This window comes from Suncus etruscus, chromosome 4 (genome assembly GCF_024139225.1).
Source record: "Suncus etruscus isolate mSunEtr1 chromosome 4, mSunEtr1.pri.cur, whole genome shotgun sequence".
Taxonomy (NCBI): domain Eukaryota; kingdom Metazoa; phylum Chordata; class Mammalia; order Eulipotyphla; family Soricidae; genus Suncus; species Suncus etruscus.
The window spans coordinates 57,723,569-57,737,266 of NC_064851.1; the positions used below are offsets into that span (position 1 = coordinate 57,723,569).

The window sequence follows — 13,698 nt, forward strand, 5'->3', positions numbered from 1 at the left end:
TTCTACTTTTTGGGCAAGCCAAGACTACTTCTTATCACATTATGTTTTGATACATGACCTTGAAAATATGTTAGTTGTCTATGATCATTTTTCTTTGCTTTAAAAATTTTTGAAGAAGTTATCAAAGTAAAAATGTTTGTTCTGTAAAGTTTTCTTTTGTTTGATTAGGTGTTTGATGACCCATAAATCTGCCTGGTTGACTGGTGGAATCGAATTAGTAAGTCTGTATAACAGTTGGCCATTTTCACCCTGGTATTTAATACTCTTCACAAAGGATAAGATAGTTCAGACCTGTTAATGAGGTTGATTGAGTTCACTGAGCAATCAGTTCCAACCTGAAGGTCTCACTGGGTTCTACCTCAAGCTTTGCTTAGTGCCCTGAGTCCACCCCCATCCCTGACATTGTAATCCTGAGACAGTAATAGTAACTGTATTGTAAGATGCCCAGAGTAAAACTGCTGAACCAAATTAACATCCTACCTGAAGTTAAGATACAACTTTTGGGCCTCCTTCTCAGGATTGCTATGAGGATAACTCATAACTAACTGGAAAGTTCTTCCCTGAAAGTATTTCTGGATAATTATTAACCGCTAGAAGATAGTATGGTGAAAAGGAAACTCAGATATAAATCCTCAAGATTTTTGAGGAAATTAGTACAGAGCTTCTAGTGTTTGTTTTTCATTCTTGCCATTAGTTATATAAAATAGAATTATGAGATTAGGGAAGTTTTCCATCTGGCTTTACTTTACTTTGCACTAATATGGAATGATTATACAAATTAAACTTTGTGATGATTTGGAGTTGGAATGATAGATAGTCCATCGGGTAGGGCATTTGCCTTGCATGTGGCTGGATTGGTTTTGATCCTCAGCATCCCATAAGACTCTCTAAGTCTGCCAGGAGTAACCCCTGAGCACTGTTAAGTGTGGATTCCCCAATAAAGTTTGTCGTAATTTAGCACCATAGATTGATGCCACTGCATTATTAAAGAACAAGAATAGAATCTCCATAAAGAATTTAATATGGATTGTAAAAACATGTCAGGGAACCTGTTTAATTTTTTTTCCTTGCTAGGATTTATTTTTGCCATTGTTTTGCTCTAACAGAGATATTTCCTTCTAGATAATTGTCTTGGGAACCCCTGCAGAAGAAGATGGCGGTGGCAAAATCGATTTAATTGAAGCAGGGGCTTTTAAAGATCTTGATGTTGTGTTTATGGCTCATCCATCTCAAGAGAATGCTGCTTATCTACCTGATGTGGCCGAACATGAGTAAGTAATTGTATTAAAGGAAAATACGCTATAGAATACTTTTTTCTTTGGACTACACTCAGCAATGCTTAGGGCTTACTTTTGATTCTGAACTCATGAGTTACTTGTGGAACCATATAGGATATCCAGGATCAAACCTCTGTTGGCGTGTGCAAGGCTAGTGCTATACCCACTGTAATATTGCTCTAGCTTCAGAATATTCTTTTTGGTATGACTGGAGACGGCAACTCCAAATTTATAATTGAAAAAGTGCTTTATAAAACAATGATGTGATGGATATCTTCTTGATTTCCATTAAGTGGTACTTGACAAAACTAATAATTAATGGCTTTAGAATTGAACTAATTCCAAAAACAAAAAGCGAATAGACTATGTTGACACTTCTGCTTATGTGATTTCTGGAAAATATCCTGATAGTGTCACCTTTTCAGTGGAATAGATTGGCAAGAGACAGCACTCTATGACTAGAGTCCTTAACAAAATAGAATGAATTTTGTTCCTGAAAAGGAAATGCAGGAACTGGCTGGGTAATTCTTGATTTTAGTGAAATCTGCTAATCTATGCTCTTCTGATCTGTTGGTGGTGAAATCTCTGTGAATGGTTCATTCTTCTTTTTCTTTTTTGTTTTGTTTTGTTTTGTTTTTTGGATCACACTCAGCAGTGCTCCGGGGACCATATGGGATACTGGGATTCGAACCATCATCCTTCTGCATGCAAGGCAAACTCCCTACCTCCAAGCTATTTCTCCGGCCCTAAAGGTTCATTCTTTTTAGTACAATTACAGCTCTTTGAAGATACTTTATGGGCCTTTATTTAAAATACCAGAAATTTCAACAATGTTCACTAATGATCCCGGTAGTGATGCAGAGGCAGATCCAGAGACAGGCCTGTTGCAGTGCTTCAGGGACACTGCTGTGGGTATCTGGTGAGTGGTAACAGAGCTATCCCAGCAGAGCTACTAGATACTGCTGTCACCGTAGTTCTTAACATCCTGCAGGGCCTGATTTTGGAACAGGATTATTTTCAGTGTTCTGGGGTCTTCATTCCTAATTTTTTTTGATGGGGAACTCCCTAAGTAATGCTCTGGGGCCTCAGGGGTCACTCCTGGTGATACTTGACCAGGTTATGCAGCTCTGAGTGGTGCTAGGCATTCCCAAGGCTACCTTCAAAGGCTGTAGTGGTATGTGTGGTGATGGTGATATGTGTGTCTGGGGGGTGTGGTAGCTTGTTGGAAACCTGGTGCACTAGCCCTTTGAGCCACCTCCCCAGCCCCTATTCCATTTTTTTTCAATTAATTTATTTTTATTTATTTTGGTTTTGGGGATATGTCTGCCTGTGATCAGGACTTACTCCTCCTGTCTTTACACTCAGGAATTACTACTGGTTGGCTTGGGGATACCAGGGATCGAATCCCAGTTGGTTGTGTGCAAGGCAAGTTCCCTACCCACTGTACTATCTCTTTGACCTCCTTTATATTTTTAGACTTTTCATTGGCCATCTTTTAAAATGAAAAAGAAGAGTCAGGATATAGTTTGGAGCTCAGGTTTCACATATATGAGATCCTGGGTTCAGTAATACAGATATGTGCATAAGATGGAAAAGTGAACAAGAGTGAAAATTCTATTGTTAACAATTAATTAAAGCCAAGTATCTTTATTGACCGCCTTCCCAGTATCTAATCCATTCTCCTTATAGGGTTTTATAGTATGTTATAGACCAATGGTCCTCAAACTACGGCCCGCAGGCCACATATTGTATTTATCCCATTTTGTTTCTTCACTTCTAAATAAGATATATGCAGTGTGCATAGAAATTTGTTCATAATTTTTGTTTTTACTATAATCTGGCCCTCAAACAGTCTGAAGGACAGTGAACTGGCCCCCTGTTTAAAAAGTTTGAGAAAAAAAAAAGTTTGAGGACCCCTGTTATAGACAAAAAATGTGCATGTATAGGTAAGTTTTTGAAGGAGGTTTCCCCTCTGAATTATTTTTATTCAACTTTTCTCTTCTTATAAATTTGGTTTTAAGATTTTTTTTTTTTTTGGTGGTTTTTGGGTCACACCCGGCAGTGCTCAGGGGTTATTCCTGGCTCCATGCTCAAAAATTGCTCCTGGCAGGCACAGGGGACCATATGGGATGCCGGGATTTGAACCGATGACCTTCTGCATGAAAGGCAAACGCCTTACCTCCATGCTATCTCTCCGGCCCCGAGGATTTTTTTTTTTAATAGAGCAGCGATCCCCAGTGGTGCTGGGGGGGGGGCAAATAGTAGAGGATGAGGATTTATGGTAGAATATGGGGCTTTGAGCATACAAAGCTTACTTCTTCAACCCTTTGAATAATCTGCCTGGACTAGACTCATTTTTATAGCCATACCATCTGTGCTCAGGGTTTATTCATAGCTCTGCTCAGAGGTAACATCTGGTGGTGCCCAGGGGCTATGTATGTATTATTGGGATTGCATCCTGGTTGGCTGCATACAAAGCAAACAAATGCCTTATAGCATGTACTATCACTTCAGGCCCCTAAAATATGCTTTATTTTATTGTTAGCTTTTGGGCCACACCTGACTGTACCCAGATTTTACTTCTTTTTTTTGTTTGTTTGTTTTTGGGCCACACCTGGCAGTGCTCAGGGGTTACTCCTGGCTATCTGCTCAGAAATAGCTCCTGGCAGACACGGGGGACCATATGGGACACCGGGATTCTAACCAACCACTTTAGGTCCTGGGTCGGCTGCTTGCAAGGCAAACGCTGCTGTGCTATCTCTCCGGGCCCCAGATTTTACTTCTGACTCAGTTCTCAAGTAATGAATATAGGTTAGCTTCGTGCAGGGGGCAAATGCCCTACCCACTGTACTCTCTCTGGGGTCCTTTAAAATACGCCTTTTAATTCTACAATACATGTCCTGATAGTGTAAAGTCATTAACGTTTTTTAATAACATATTAATTATAGATAGTTTTTAAGACATTGGAAGAAACTGTGCCAAGAGGCATTTTCGTAATAATAGCCTTTTCTATTTAAAGTGTCATCACATTTGTTAAACATTTTAAGAAATTTTTATGGGAAGCAGTAGCCACTATTCCTAAAATTTTGTAAATGTATTTGGCTACTTTCACGTATTTGTACAGTTTTTGCTAACAGACTATTTGAAGTCATTCAAGGAAATATATATATTCTGGGCTGGGAAGAATAGTCTGAGCTCATGCTTCACATGTAGGAGGCCGAAGTTTAGTCATTGATTCCACAGGTTCCTCCAAACACTGTCAAATATTTGCTCAAACAAAGTGTGTTAACTAAGTCATTCTTTGAAATGTACAATCTTTAAATTTTGTTTGTTTGGGGGGCTAGAGAGATAACATAGAGGTAAGTCCGAGTGCAGTGGTGTTTTCAAATAATTGATCACAGCCAGTTACAGATTTCTTTGTTCCTTCTCCACTCCCACTGCTTTACTTGACTAGCCTAAAAAAAAAAAAAAAAAAAAAAAAAAAAAAAAAAAAAAAAAGACGTTTGCCTTGCATGCAGAAGGTCGGTGGTTCGAATCCCGGCATGCCATATGGTCCCTTGAGCCTGCCAGGACTAACCCTTGAGCACTGCTGGGTGTGACCCAACAACCAAAAAAAAAAGTTTTTTTTTGGTTTGTTTGCTTGGAGGTGCTCCACATGGAGGTGCTCAGAACTTACTCCTGTCTAGGCATTCAGGAATCATTCCTGGGCCTCAGGGGAATGTATGGGATGCCAGGATTGAGCCTGTGTTTGGTTGTGTGTCAAGCAAGCACCCTACCAGCTGTACTATCCTCTCCGGCCTTTGCAACCTTTAAACTTTTTGTTTTGGGATCAGGGAGAAAGCACAGGGGTTAGTAAAGTCTTGGCTTGTATCTGGACCACATATACCATCAGAAGTAGTGGCTCCTGAGCATCATTGGCTGTGGCCCAAATCACCATCACCTTCTAAATTTTTTGTTTTAATTATACCTGAATAGTCAGGTTTGTAAGGACGATTGAAGCGAAATAACAATTTATAAAGCTGTTTGATATGAATACTTTGCAACATTAATAAAATATTGATCAAGAACATCTGACCTTAATGCTAAAGTATCTTGCATTGTAAATGTAATCTAATTTTCAGGAGGTTTGTCTCTTTTTTTTGAGGAGGGAGGAGAGGGATGGGGGGAGACAGAAGAGTATAGGAGAAGGGAGAGGGGAGAGGAGAGAAGAGAGAGGAGAAAGGAGAGAGATGAGAGAAGAGGGGAGAAAGGGAAAGGAGAGAGGAGAGGAGAGAGAAGGGGAGAAAGGGAGAGGATGTGGGGTCAGAGGTTGTCTTTAAATTTCTTCACGTCTTGGGCCGGACGAGATAGCATGGAGGGTAAGGTGTTGGTCTTGCATGCAGAAGGACCATGGTTTGAATCCCGGCATCCCCATTTGGTCCCCCAAGCCTGCTAGGAGCGATTTCTGAGCACAGAGCAAAAAAAAAAATAAAGAAAGACAGAAGAAGTTTTTTTGTTGTTTGTTTGTTTTTTTATGGTTTTTGGGGTCACACCCGGCAGGGTTTACTCCTGGCTATCTGCTCAGAAATAGCTCCTGGCAGGCACGGGGGACCCTATGGGACGCAGGGATTTGAACCAATCACCTTAGGTCCTGGGTCGGCTGCTTGCAAGGCAAACACTGCTGTACTATCTCTCCGGCCCCCTTTCCATCTTTCATTAACTTCTACAGTCTACAGTTTAAGACAGAATAATAGCAAGTTTGATAGAGAACTAATACAGTGCATAGTAGACAGAAGCCATCTTTTTGTAATTGAGTATTTGTAATTTTACAGTGTTGGATATTAGACTGAATTGAACTATGTAAGAATTTAATTTGTATAGCAGGATGATTGAACAGAGTTCTCCTTTGGAATGCCTTCTTTGTGTCAGTCAGAATTTACATTGTAATAACTACAAATAACTCAAAAATTACTGTTGTTATTACTCCAGATAATTTCTAGATAAAAAGTTCAGTAGTGGGGAGCCAGAGTGATAGCACAGAAGTAGCGTGTTTGCCTTGCACGTGGCCGATCTGGGATGGATTCAGGTTTGATCCCCAGCATCTCACATGATCCCCTGAGTCTGCCTGCCAGGAGCGATTTCTGAGCAAAGAGCCATAATAACCCCTGGGTATGCTGCTGGGTATGCCCCTCCAAAAAAAAGTCCAGTAGTGGAAATTACATTTGAATAGTAGCTGGGTAAATTTTAACTCCTAGACTTTTCTTAATTTAACAGTATTTGAAAAATAATGTGAAGTAATGTCTCATTTTCAGTGTGACAGTGAAATTCTATGGAAAAACAGCTCATGCTGCTGCTTATCCTTGGGAAGGAGTAAATGCATTAGATGCTGCGGTTCTCGCCTACAGCAATATATCTGCACTAAGACAGCAAATGAAGCCAACCTGGCGGGCTCATGGTATGAGTGCCAAATACCTTGTTTAATAGGTAGTACCTTAACTTAAATTTCAAAGCAAAATTTAAAATATAATTTTCTTTGGTTTTGGGGCCATATCCAGTGGTGCTCATGGATTTTTCCTGGCTCTGTGCTCAGAAATCACTCCTGCCGAGCTTGGGGAACCATCTGAAAGGCCAGGATCAAACCTGAGTCAGCTTCTTGGAAGGCAAATAAATGTACTCTTCACTGTGCTGTCACTCTGGTCTGCAAAATTATTTAATACTTACAAAAATTTGGAATACTTTATATACTTCCTAAATATTCTGAATGAAAACAGGCATTTTTAAATATTCTGAGATAGGTTTGTCTATAAGGATGAGAAGATATTCAAGATTATGTAAAATGGAATGGACATTTTTTAGTTTTGACAATGATTTCATACTTTCTGAGGGTATTTGAAAGTTAGAAATTGCTTTTTTTTAGTCTCATTCTTTTAGAGGCTAATTAAAACTTTTTATTTTCTCAATTAAAAATGTATTATGGCTGCTGAAGAGATAGCAGGGAGGTAAGGTGTTTGCCTCGCATGCAGAAGGACAGTGGTTTGAATCCCAGCATCCCATATGGTCCCCCAAGCCTGCCAGGAGTGATTTCTGAGAGTAGAGTCAAGAGTAACCCCTGAGCGCTGCCGGGTGTGACCCAAAAATAACCCCCCCCCAAAATGTATTATAAGGGGTTGAAGAGATAGTATAGTATAAGGGTTAGGCACCTGCCTTTTTTTGTGTGTGTGTGTGTGATTTTTGGGTCACACCCGGCAGTGCTCAGGGGTTACTCCTGGCTCCATGCTCAGAAATTGCTCCTGGCAGGCACGGGGGACCATATGGGATGCCGGGATTCGAACCGATGACCTTCTGCATGAAAGGCAAATGCCTTACCTCCATGCTATCTCTCCGGCCCCAGGCACCTGCCTTTAACACAGGTGAGCTGGGATCAATTCCCTGGCATCTCATTTTCTCCCCTGAGCACTTTCAGGAGGATTCTTGAGTACAGAACTAGAAGTAACTTCTGAGTACCTCTGGGGGTGGCCACAAATAACATCAAAAACAAAACAAAAGGTAATATGTATATTGATTTTATTTATTCAAGTACTATTAATTTCAAATAACATTTTTAAATATAATAGCTAATAAAGTACTACCTTTTTATTTATTTTTGGGGTTTTTTTTGGTCACACCCAGCAGCGATCAGGAGTTACCCCTGCCTCTGTGCTCAGAAGTGGCTCCTGACAGGCTCGGGGACCATACCATATGCCTGGATTTGAACCAGGGTCCATCCTGTGTTGGCCGCTTGCAAGGCAAACGCTTTATCGCTGTGCTATTGCTCCAGCCCCCAATAAAGTACTATCTTGAAAGTGGTTTTAGTTTTTTTCCATGGCTTGGGAAATTATTATACTTTTAATAACTTTTTTTTTTTTTTTGGTTTTAAGGCCACACCCAGCAGTACTCGGGAATTATTCCTGGCAGGTTGGGGAGACCATGTGAGATACCTAGGATTGAACCCGGGTTGGCTATGTGTAAGGCAAATGCCCTACCTGTTGTACTGTAGTTCTGACCCTTAATATTTATTCTTTATCTGTAGGCTGACATCAATTTGTAATACAGTTTTACCAATTTCTTGCTGTAGTTTCTTTAAAAAGAACAGATATGTAGAAATGATCATTTTAAAGTTAGGCTGTATTAAAATAGATTTCCATGTCTATATTATTACTTGTAATAGATAAATCTTTATTTTCTGGGTAATGCCAAGTGAATGCTTTCTAAAAATGTATTATTGTTGGGACTAGAGAAATAGTACATTGTGTAAGGCGCTTGCCTTGTTTATGGCCAACCTGGGTTCAGTCACTGGCACATCTCATGATCCCTCAAGCCCTTTATGAGTGATCCCTGAGTGCAGATTATTGTAATTTTTTTGGTTTGGGGGCCATATCTGGCATTTCTTGGGGCTACTCCCAATTCTGTGTGAGTTTCTCCTGGCAGTGATTGGGGGAACAGGCAGCACCGGAGACTGGGCCTGGACTTCCCAGTTCAGGGGCTCCCATATGTGCTCAGCTTTTTTTGTTTGTTTGTTTTGTTTTGGGGTCACACCTGGCATCGCTCAGGGGTTACTCCTGGCTCTACGTTCAGAAATCGCTCCTGGCAGGCTCGGGGGACCATATTGGATGCCGGGATTCGAACCACTGACCTTCTGCATGCAAGGCAAATGCCCTGACTCCTCCATGATATCTCTTCAGCCCCTCAGCTTTTTGAATTATCTTTCCAGCACCATAAGTACATTTTTGGGGATAGTTGATAATACTTAATTGTGTTTTCCAGAAAGTATAAGATATTATCAAGTTTACTTATTATACTTTGTACTTTTTGTACTTATTTCTTTATAGTCAGGAATAATAGTATTGACACATAATACATATAGTCAGTTACTTTACTTTTTAATTGTTAGTATAAATGTTAACATATATAGAAACTTTCATTGTACAATACCAAAATTTTTATTGTCATATCTATGAAATCTAATAAATATATATTTTTCTTTATGAACATAATTAGCTTAATTGGCTAAGAAACTTCAAGGGTGTATTAAGTTTAAATAAGTGGTCTCCAAACTAAGTTCTGCTAATTTGTTTTTTCTTAATAGGTATAATAAAAAATGGTGGTGTGAAACCTAATATCATTCCCTCTTATTCAGAATTAATGTATTACCTCCGAGCCCCATCAATGAAAGAACTTCCAGTTTTGACTAAAAAAGCAGAAGATTGCTTCAGAGCTGCAGCTTTGGCCACAGGGTGCTCGGTAAGATTTCTCACCACTCATCCCCCAATTTCCTGGTGTCTGCCAGGACTTGAGTCCAGGGCCTACCCCATCTATCCCCACCATTTCCAATTCTGTAAAATGAAATAATATTTTCTTTTATTTTGTTCAATTATTTATTCATTTATTTTGGTTGGGGTCACATCCGGCAGCACACAGGGATTGACTCTGTACTCAGAGATTTTGCCTGGCAGGCTTGAGGGACATGTGATCGAACTCAGGTGGCTGTGTACAAGGCAAATACTCTACACACTGTGCTATCATTTGGCCCTTTTAATTTTCTTTTTAATTATAGGGGCTGGAGAGATAGCATGGAGATAAGGTGTTTGCCTTACATGCAGAAGGACAGTGGTTTGAATCCTGGCATCCCATATGGTCCCCTGAGTCTGCTGGGGGCGATTTCTAAGCATAGAGCCAGGAGTGGCCCCTGAGCTCTGCCCGGTGTGACCCAAAAAAAAACAAAAACAAACAAACAAAACAAAACTAATTTTCTTTTTAATTATAGATTTTTGTTTTGTTTTTGGACTATACCTGGTGGTGCCCAGTGAGATACTCATTGCTTAGGACCACTCCTGGCTAAAACCACCACAACTATTCTTCCTTCACTAAAAGTAACTAAATTAGGGTCAAGAGCAATAGCATGGCTAGTAGGGCATTTGCCTTGCACGAGGCCAACCCAGGTTCAATCCCAAGCATCCCATTTGGTCCCCCAAGCCTGCTAGGAATTATATCTGAGCACAGATATAATTGTGGATCAGTCACACTGATCCACTGGATCAGTCAGTGGATTGACTCCCTACTGGCTATGCTGTTGCTCTGACACCTCAACCCCCCCTAAATTATACAGAGTGAATCCAGTGTATAATCAGAGCTGTTTATGTGGAACATATAATGCCTAGTCTATTTATATAGAATAAAATGACTTGCCTTTTTTCTTTTGGTGATATCTTAAATAATGGGTTGGGTGGATGGTTTAATTCAGCTTTATTTTGCTGAATACCTGCATAGGTAAAACTACTTATTTTACTATGTAGTAATTAGCATAATCCTGATGCTGCTAATATCACTTGTGTGTGTGTGTGTGTGTGTGTGTTCTGGTGATGCTCAAGGGCAACTCCTGACTACACTTAGGTACGTGTGTTTGTGTGTGTGTCCCCGTCTGTATGTTTGTACATGTGTCCATCCATTCATCCGTCCTGGCCAACTTTGGGAACAATATGGGATGTCGGGGGTTTAACCCAGATACAAGGCAAGTATCTTAGTTAAAAAACAAGGAGAGGGGGCCGGGCGGTGGCGCTAAAGGTAAGGTGCCTGCCTTGCCTGCGCTAGCCTCGGACGGACCGCGGTTCGATTCCCTCGGTGTCCCATATGGTCCCCCAAGCCAGGAGCGACTTCTGAGCGCATAGCCAGGAGTAACCCCTGAGCATTACCGGGTGTGGCCCAAAAACCAAAAAAAAAAAAAAAACAAGGAGAGATAGGCACCAGCGAGGTGGCGCTAGAGGTAAGGTGTCTGCCTTGCAAGCACTAGCCAAGGAAGGATCGCAGTTTGATCCCCCAGCATCCCATATTGTTCCCTCAAGCCAGGGGCAATTTCTGAGCCCTTAGCCAGGAGTAACCACTGAGCATCAAATGGGTGTGGCCAAAAAAACAAACAAACAAGGCAAGTATCTTACCCATTGAACAATTTTTCATCCCCAGTTATATATTGGTACATATTACATATATTAGTAGGTTTGCATTTATATGTTTTGAATTGTTTTGTGTAACTCCTAGGAAGGAAACATGACAAAAAACAATTTTAGTAGTTACAAAGATGTGCTAGTAATGATGCAAATGACTTGCTGAGGACTGGATATATATCTAAGTCTAGATTCAGTCCCTGGTGCCCGAAAGAAGAAAAAGCAACTAACAAAATATGGCTTTCTGGGCTGTAGAGAGAGCATGAAGGTAGGGCATTTGCCTTGCATGCAGAAAGACGGTGGTTCGAATCCCGGCATCCCATATAGTCACCCGAGCCTGCCAGGAGTGATTTCTGAGCGTAGAGCCAGGAGTAGCCCCTGAGTGCTGTCAGGTGTGATCTAAAAACCAAAATAAATAAATAAATAAAAAAGCTTTCTGGAATGGAAATAAAAACAAACTGAAGTTATTAAAGAGATTTTATGGTATTCTGTCCTAAAGACATACATATCTGTCAGATAGTGAGTGCAGTGAGATAAGAAGAATGTAGAATGAGGGCCAGGGTGATAGTACAGTGGGTAGGGCATTTGCCTTGCACGCGGACAACCCAAATTCAGTCCCCAGCATTTTATATGGTCTCCTGAGTGCCATTGGGTGGCCAAAAACCAAAAATCAAAAAAAGAAGATCGGGGGCCGGAGAGATGGCATGGAGGTGATGTGTTTGCCTTGTATTCAGAAGGTCAGTGGTTCGAATCCCGGCATCCCATATGGTCCCCCGAGCCTGCCAGGAGCGATTTCTGAGCATAGAGCCAGGAGTAACCCCTGAGCATTACCAGGTGTGACCCAAAAACCAAAAAAAAAGATCAGAATTATAAATTATCTTGCCTGCTGGAGTCAGACCTTTAGTTAGATAGACTGGATCTAGCTCTGTGCCCCTTAAGATTTCTGGTTTATGACTTAAAATATTTTTTATTTAAGAGAACCGTGATTTACAAAGTTATTAATAGTTGGCTTTTAGGCATTTAATATTTTAGCACCAATCCCACTACCAGTATCAACTCCTATCACCAGTGCTCCCATATTTCATCATCCTCCTACCATTTGACTGCCATATTGGCAGATACATTACAAAGTTCAGTGGTTTCAGCTTAGATTTCATATTTTCAGTGTTGTTGAGTCTGTGCTTTGGACATATAGCTATACTATTCTCCCCAATCACCAGTATATCCAGTTTATAATTTTAGAAACTTCTTTTAATGTATATGGGTCTTCATTTTTCCATTTGAAAAATAGAGACAATAATATATGATCTCAGGGTTTTTGTTTTAATGAAATAGTGTTATGGCTTAGCCATCAGACATTGCAAGTGTTAGGGCTTAGCCCTCAGACATTGCACTCTTTTTTTTTGTCCTTATGCGAGGTCATATAATTTACTTTTTGTTTTGTTTTGTTTTGTTTTTTGCCTCATCCTGCTAAGAGGTTACTCCTGGTTCTGTGCTCAGATATAATTCCTAGCAGGCTTGGGGGACCAAATGGGATGCTTGGGATTGAACCTGGGTTGGCCTCGTGCAAGGCAAATGCCCTACTAGCCATGCTATTGCTCTTGACCCTAATTTAGTTACTTTTAGTGAAGGAAGAATAGTTGTGGTGGTTTTGTTTGTTTTTGTCTTTGTCAACCTGGCACTCAGGAATTATTCCTAGCTCTGCATTCAGGAATTACTACTGTCAGTGCTCTGGGGACCATATTGGGATGCCAGAGATCAAACCTGCATTGCCATTGGCCTTGTGAATGCAACACTGTACTACTGTATGCTGGAAGATGTTTTTATTGAATGAATCTTGCTTAGAAATATGTGAGGAGAGAAAAAAGAGGAAATCTGTGTTCAAGAGAGAACATGGGCTTCTCCAGAGTGGAAAAGGTTAGTAAAGAGACACACAGGCAAGCAAGATATGTTTAAGGAAGAACATGGATTGGATTGAAGAGCAAGCCAAGGATCATATAATGTATATGAACTATGCAGTGATTTTCTTGTTTGTTTTGATTTTGGGATTTGGCTTCTGGTGATGCTCAGGGCTTGGTGCTCAGTGGTTGCCGTCTTGGTGCTCTGATAGACTCTGGTCAGTGATTAAATCTGCGTCCCCTGCATGCAAAGTATACACTTAGCCTCTTGAGCTCAGTAGCAGGGATGTCAAAGTACATGTTCAGTGCTCAGAGAATTTAGAGAAATTAAATATTCATTTTCTTATTTATAAATATTAAATGACTGTAAAATATATGAACTAATTAATCATTACCTAATATCAAAGTGTAATTTTTATTTTGTTTTGGAGATGCTCAGGGGTTATTCCTGGCTCTGCACTCAGGAATTACATCTGGGATGTTTAGGTATCGTATGGGATGCTGAGATCAAATCCAGGTTCAATGTGCTAAGGCAAGTGCCCTACCCACTATCTTTCTAACCCTTCA

The 13,698-nt window shown here is 40.5% G+C and overlaps 1 protein-coding gene across 2 annotated transcripts in view; it reads left to right on the top strand.

The window, feature by feature from the left end:
* Window positions 1-13,698, top strand: part of PM20D2 (peptidase M20 domain containing 2) — a 189,671-nt gene that overhangs the window by 2,395 nt on the left and 173,578 nt on the right. For both annotated transcript variants that reach the window (XM_049772249.1, XM_049772248.1), the window contains exons 2-4: window positions 1,123-1,271; window positions 6,569-6,711; window positions 9,382-9,536. In XM_049772249.1, coding sequence (XP_049628206.1) covers window positions 1,123-1,271; window positions 6,569-6,711; window positions 9,382-9,536 — 447 coding nt within the window. The remainder of the gene's footprint in view (window positions 1-1,122; window positions 1,272-6,568; window positions 6,712-9,381; window positions 9,537-13,698) is intronic.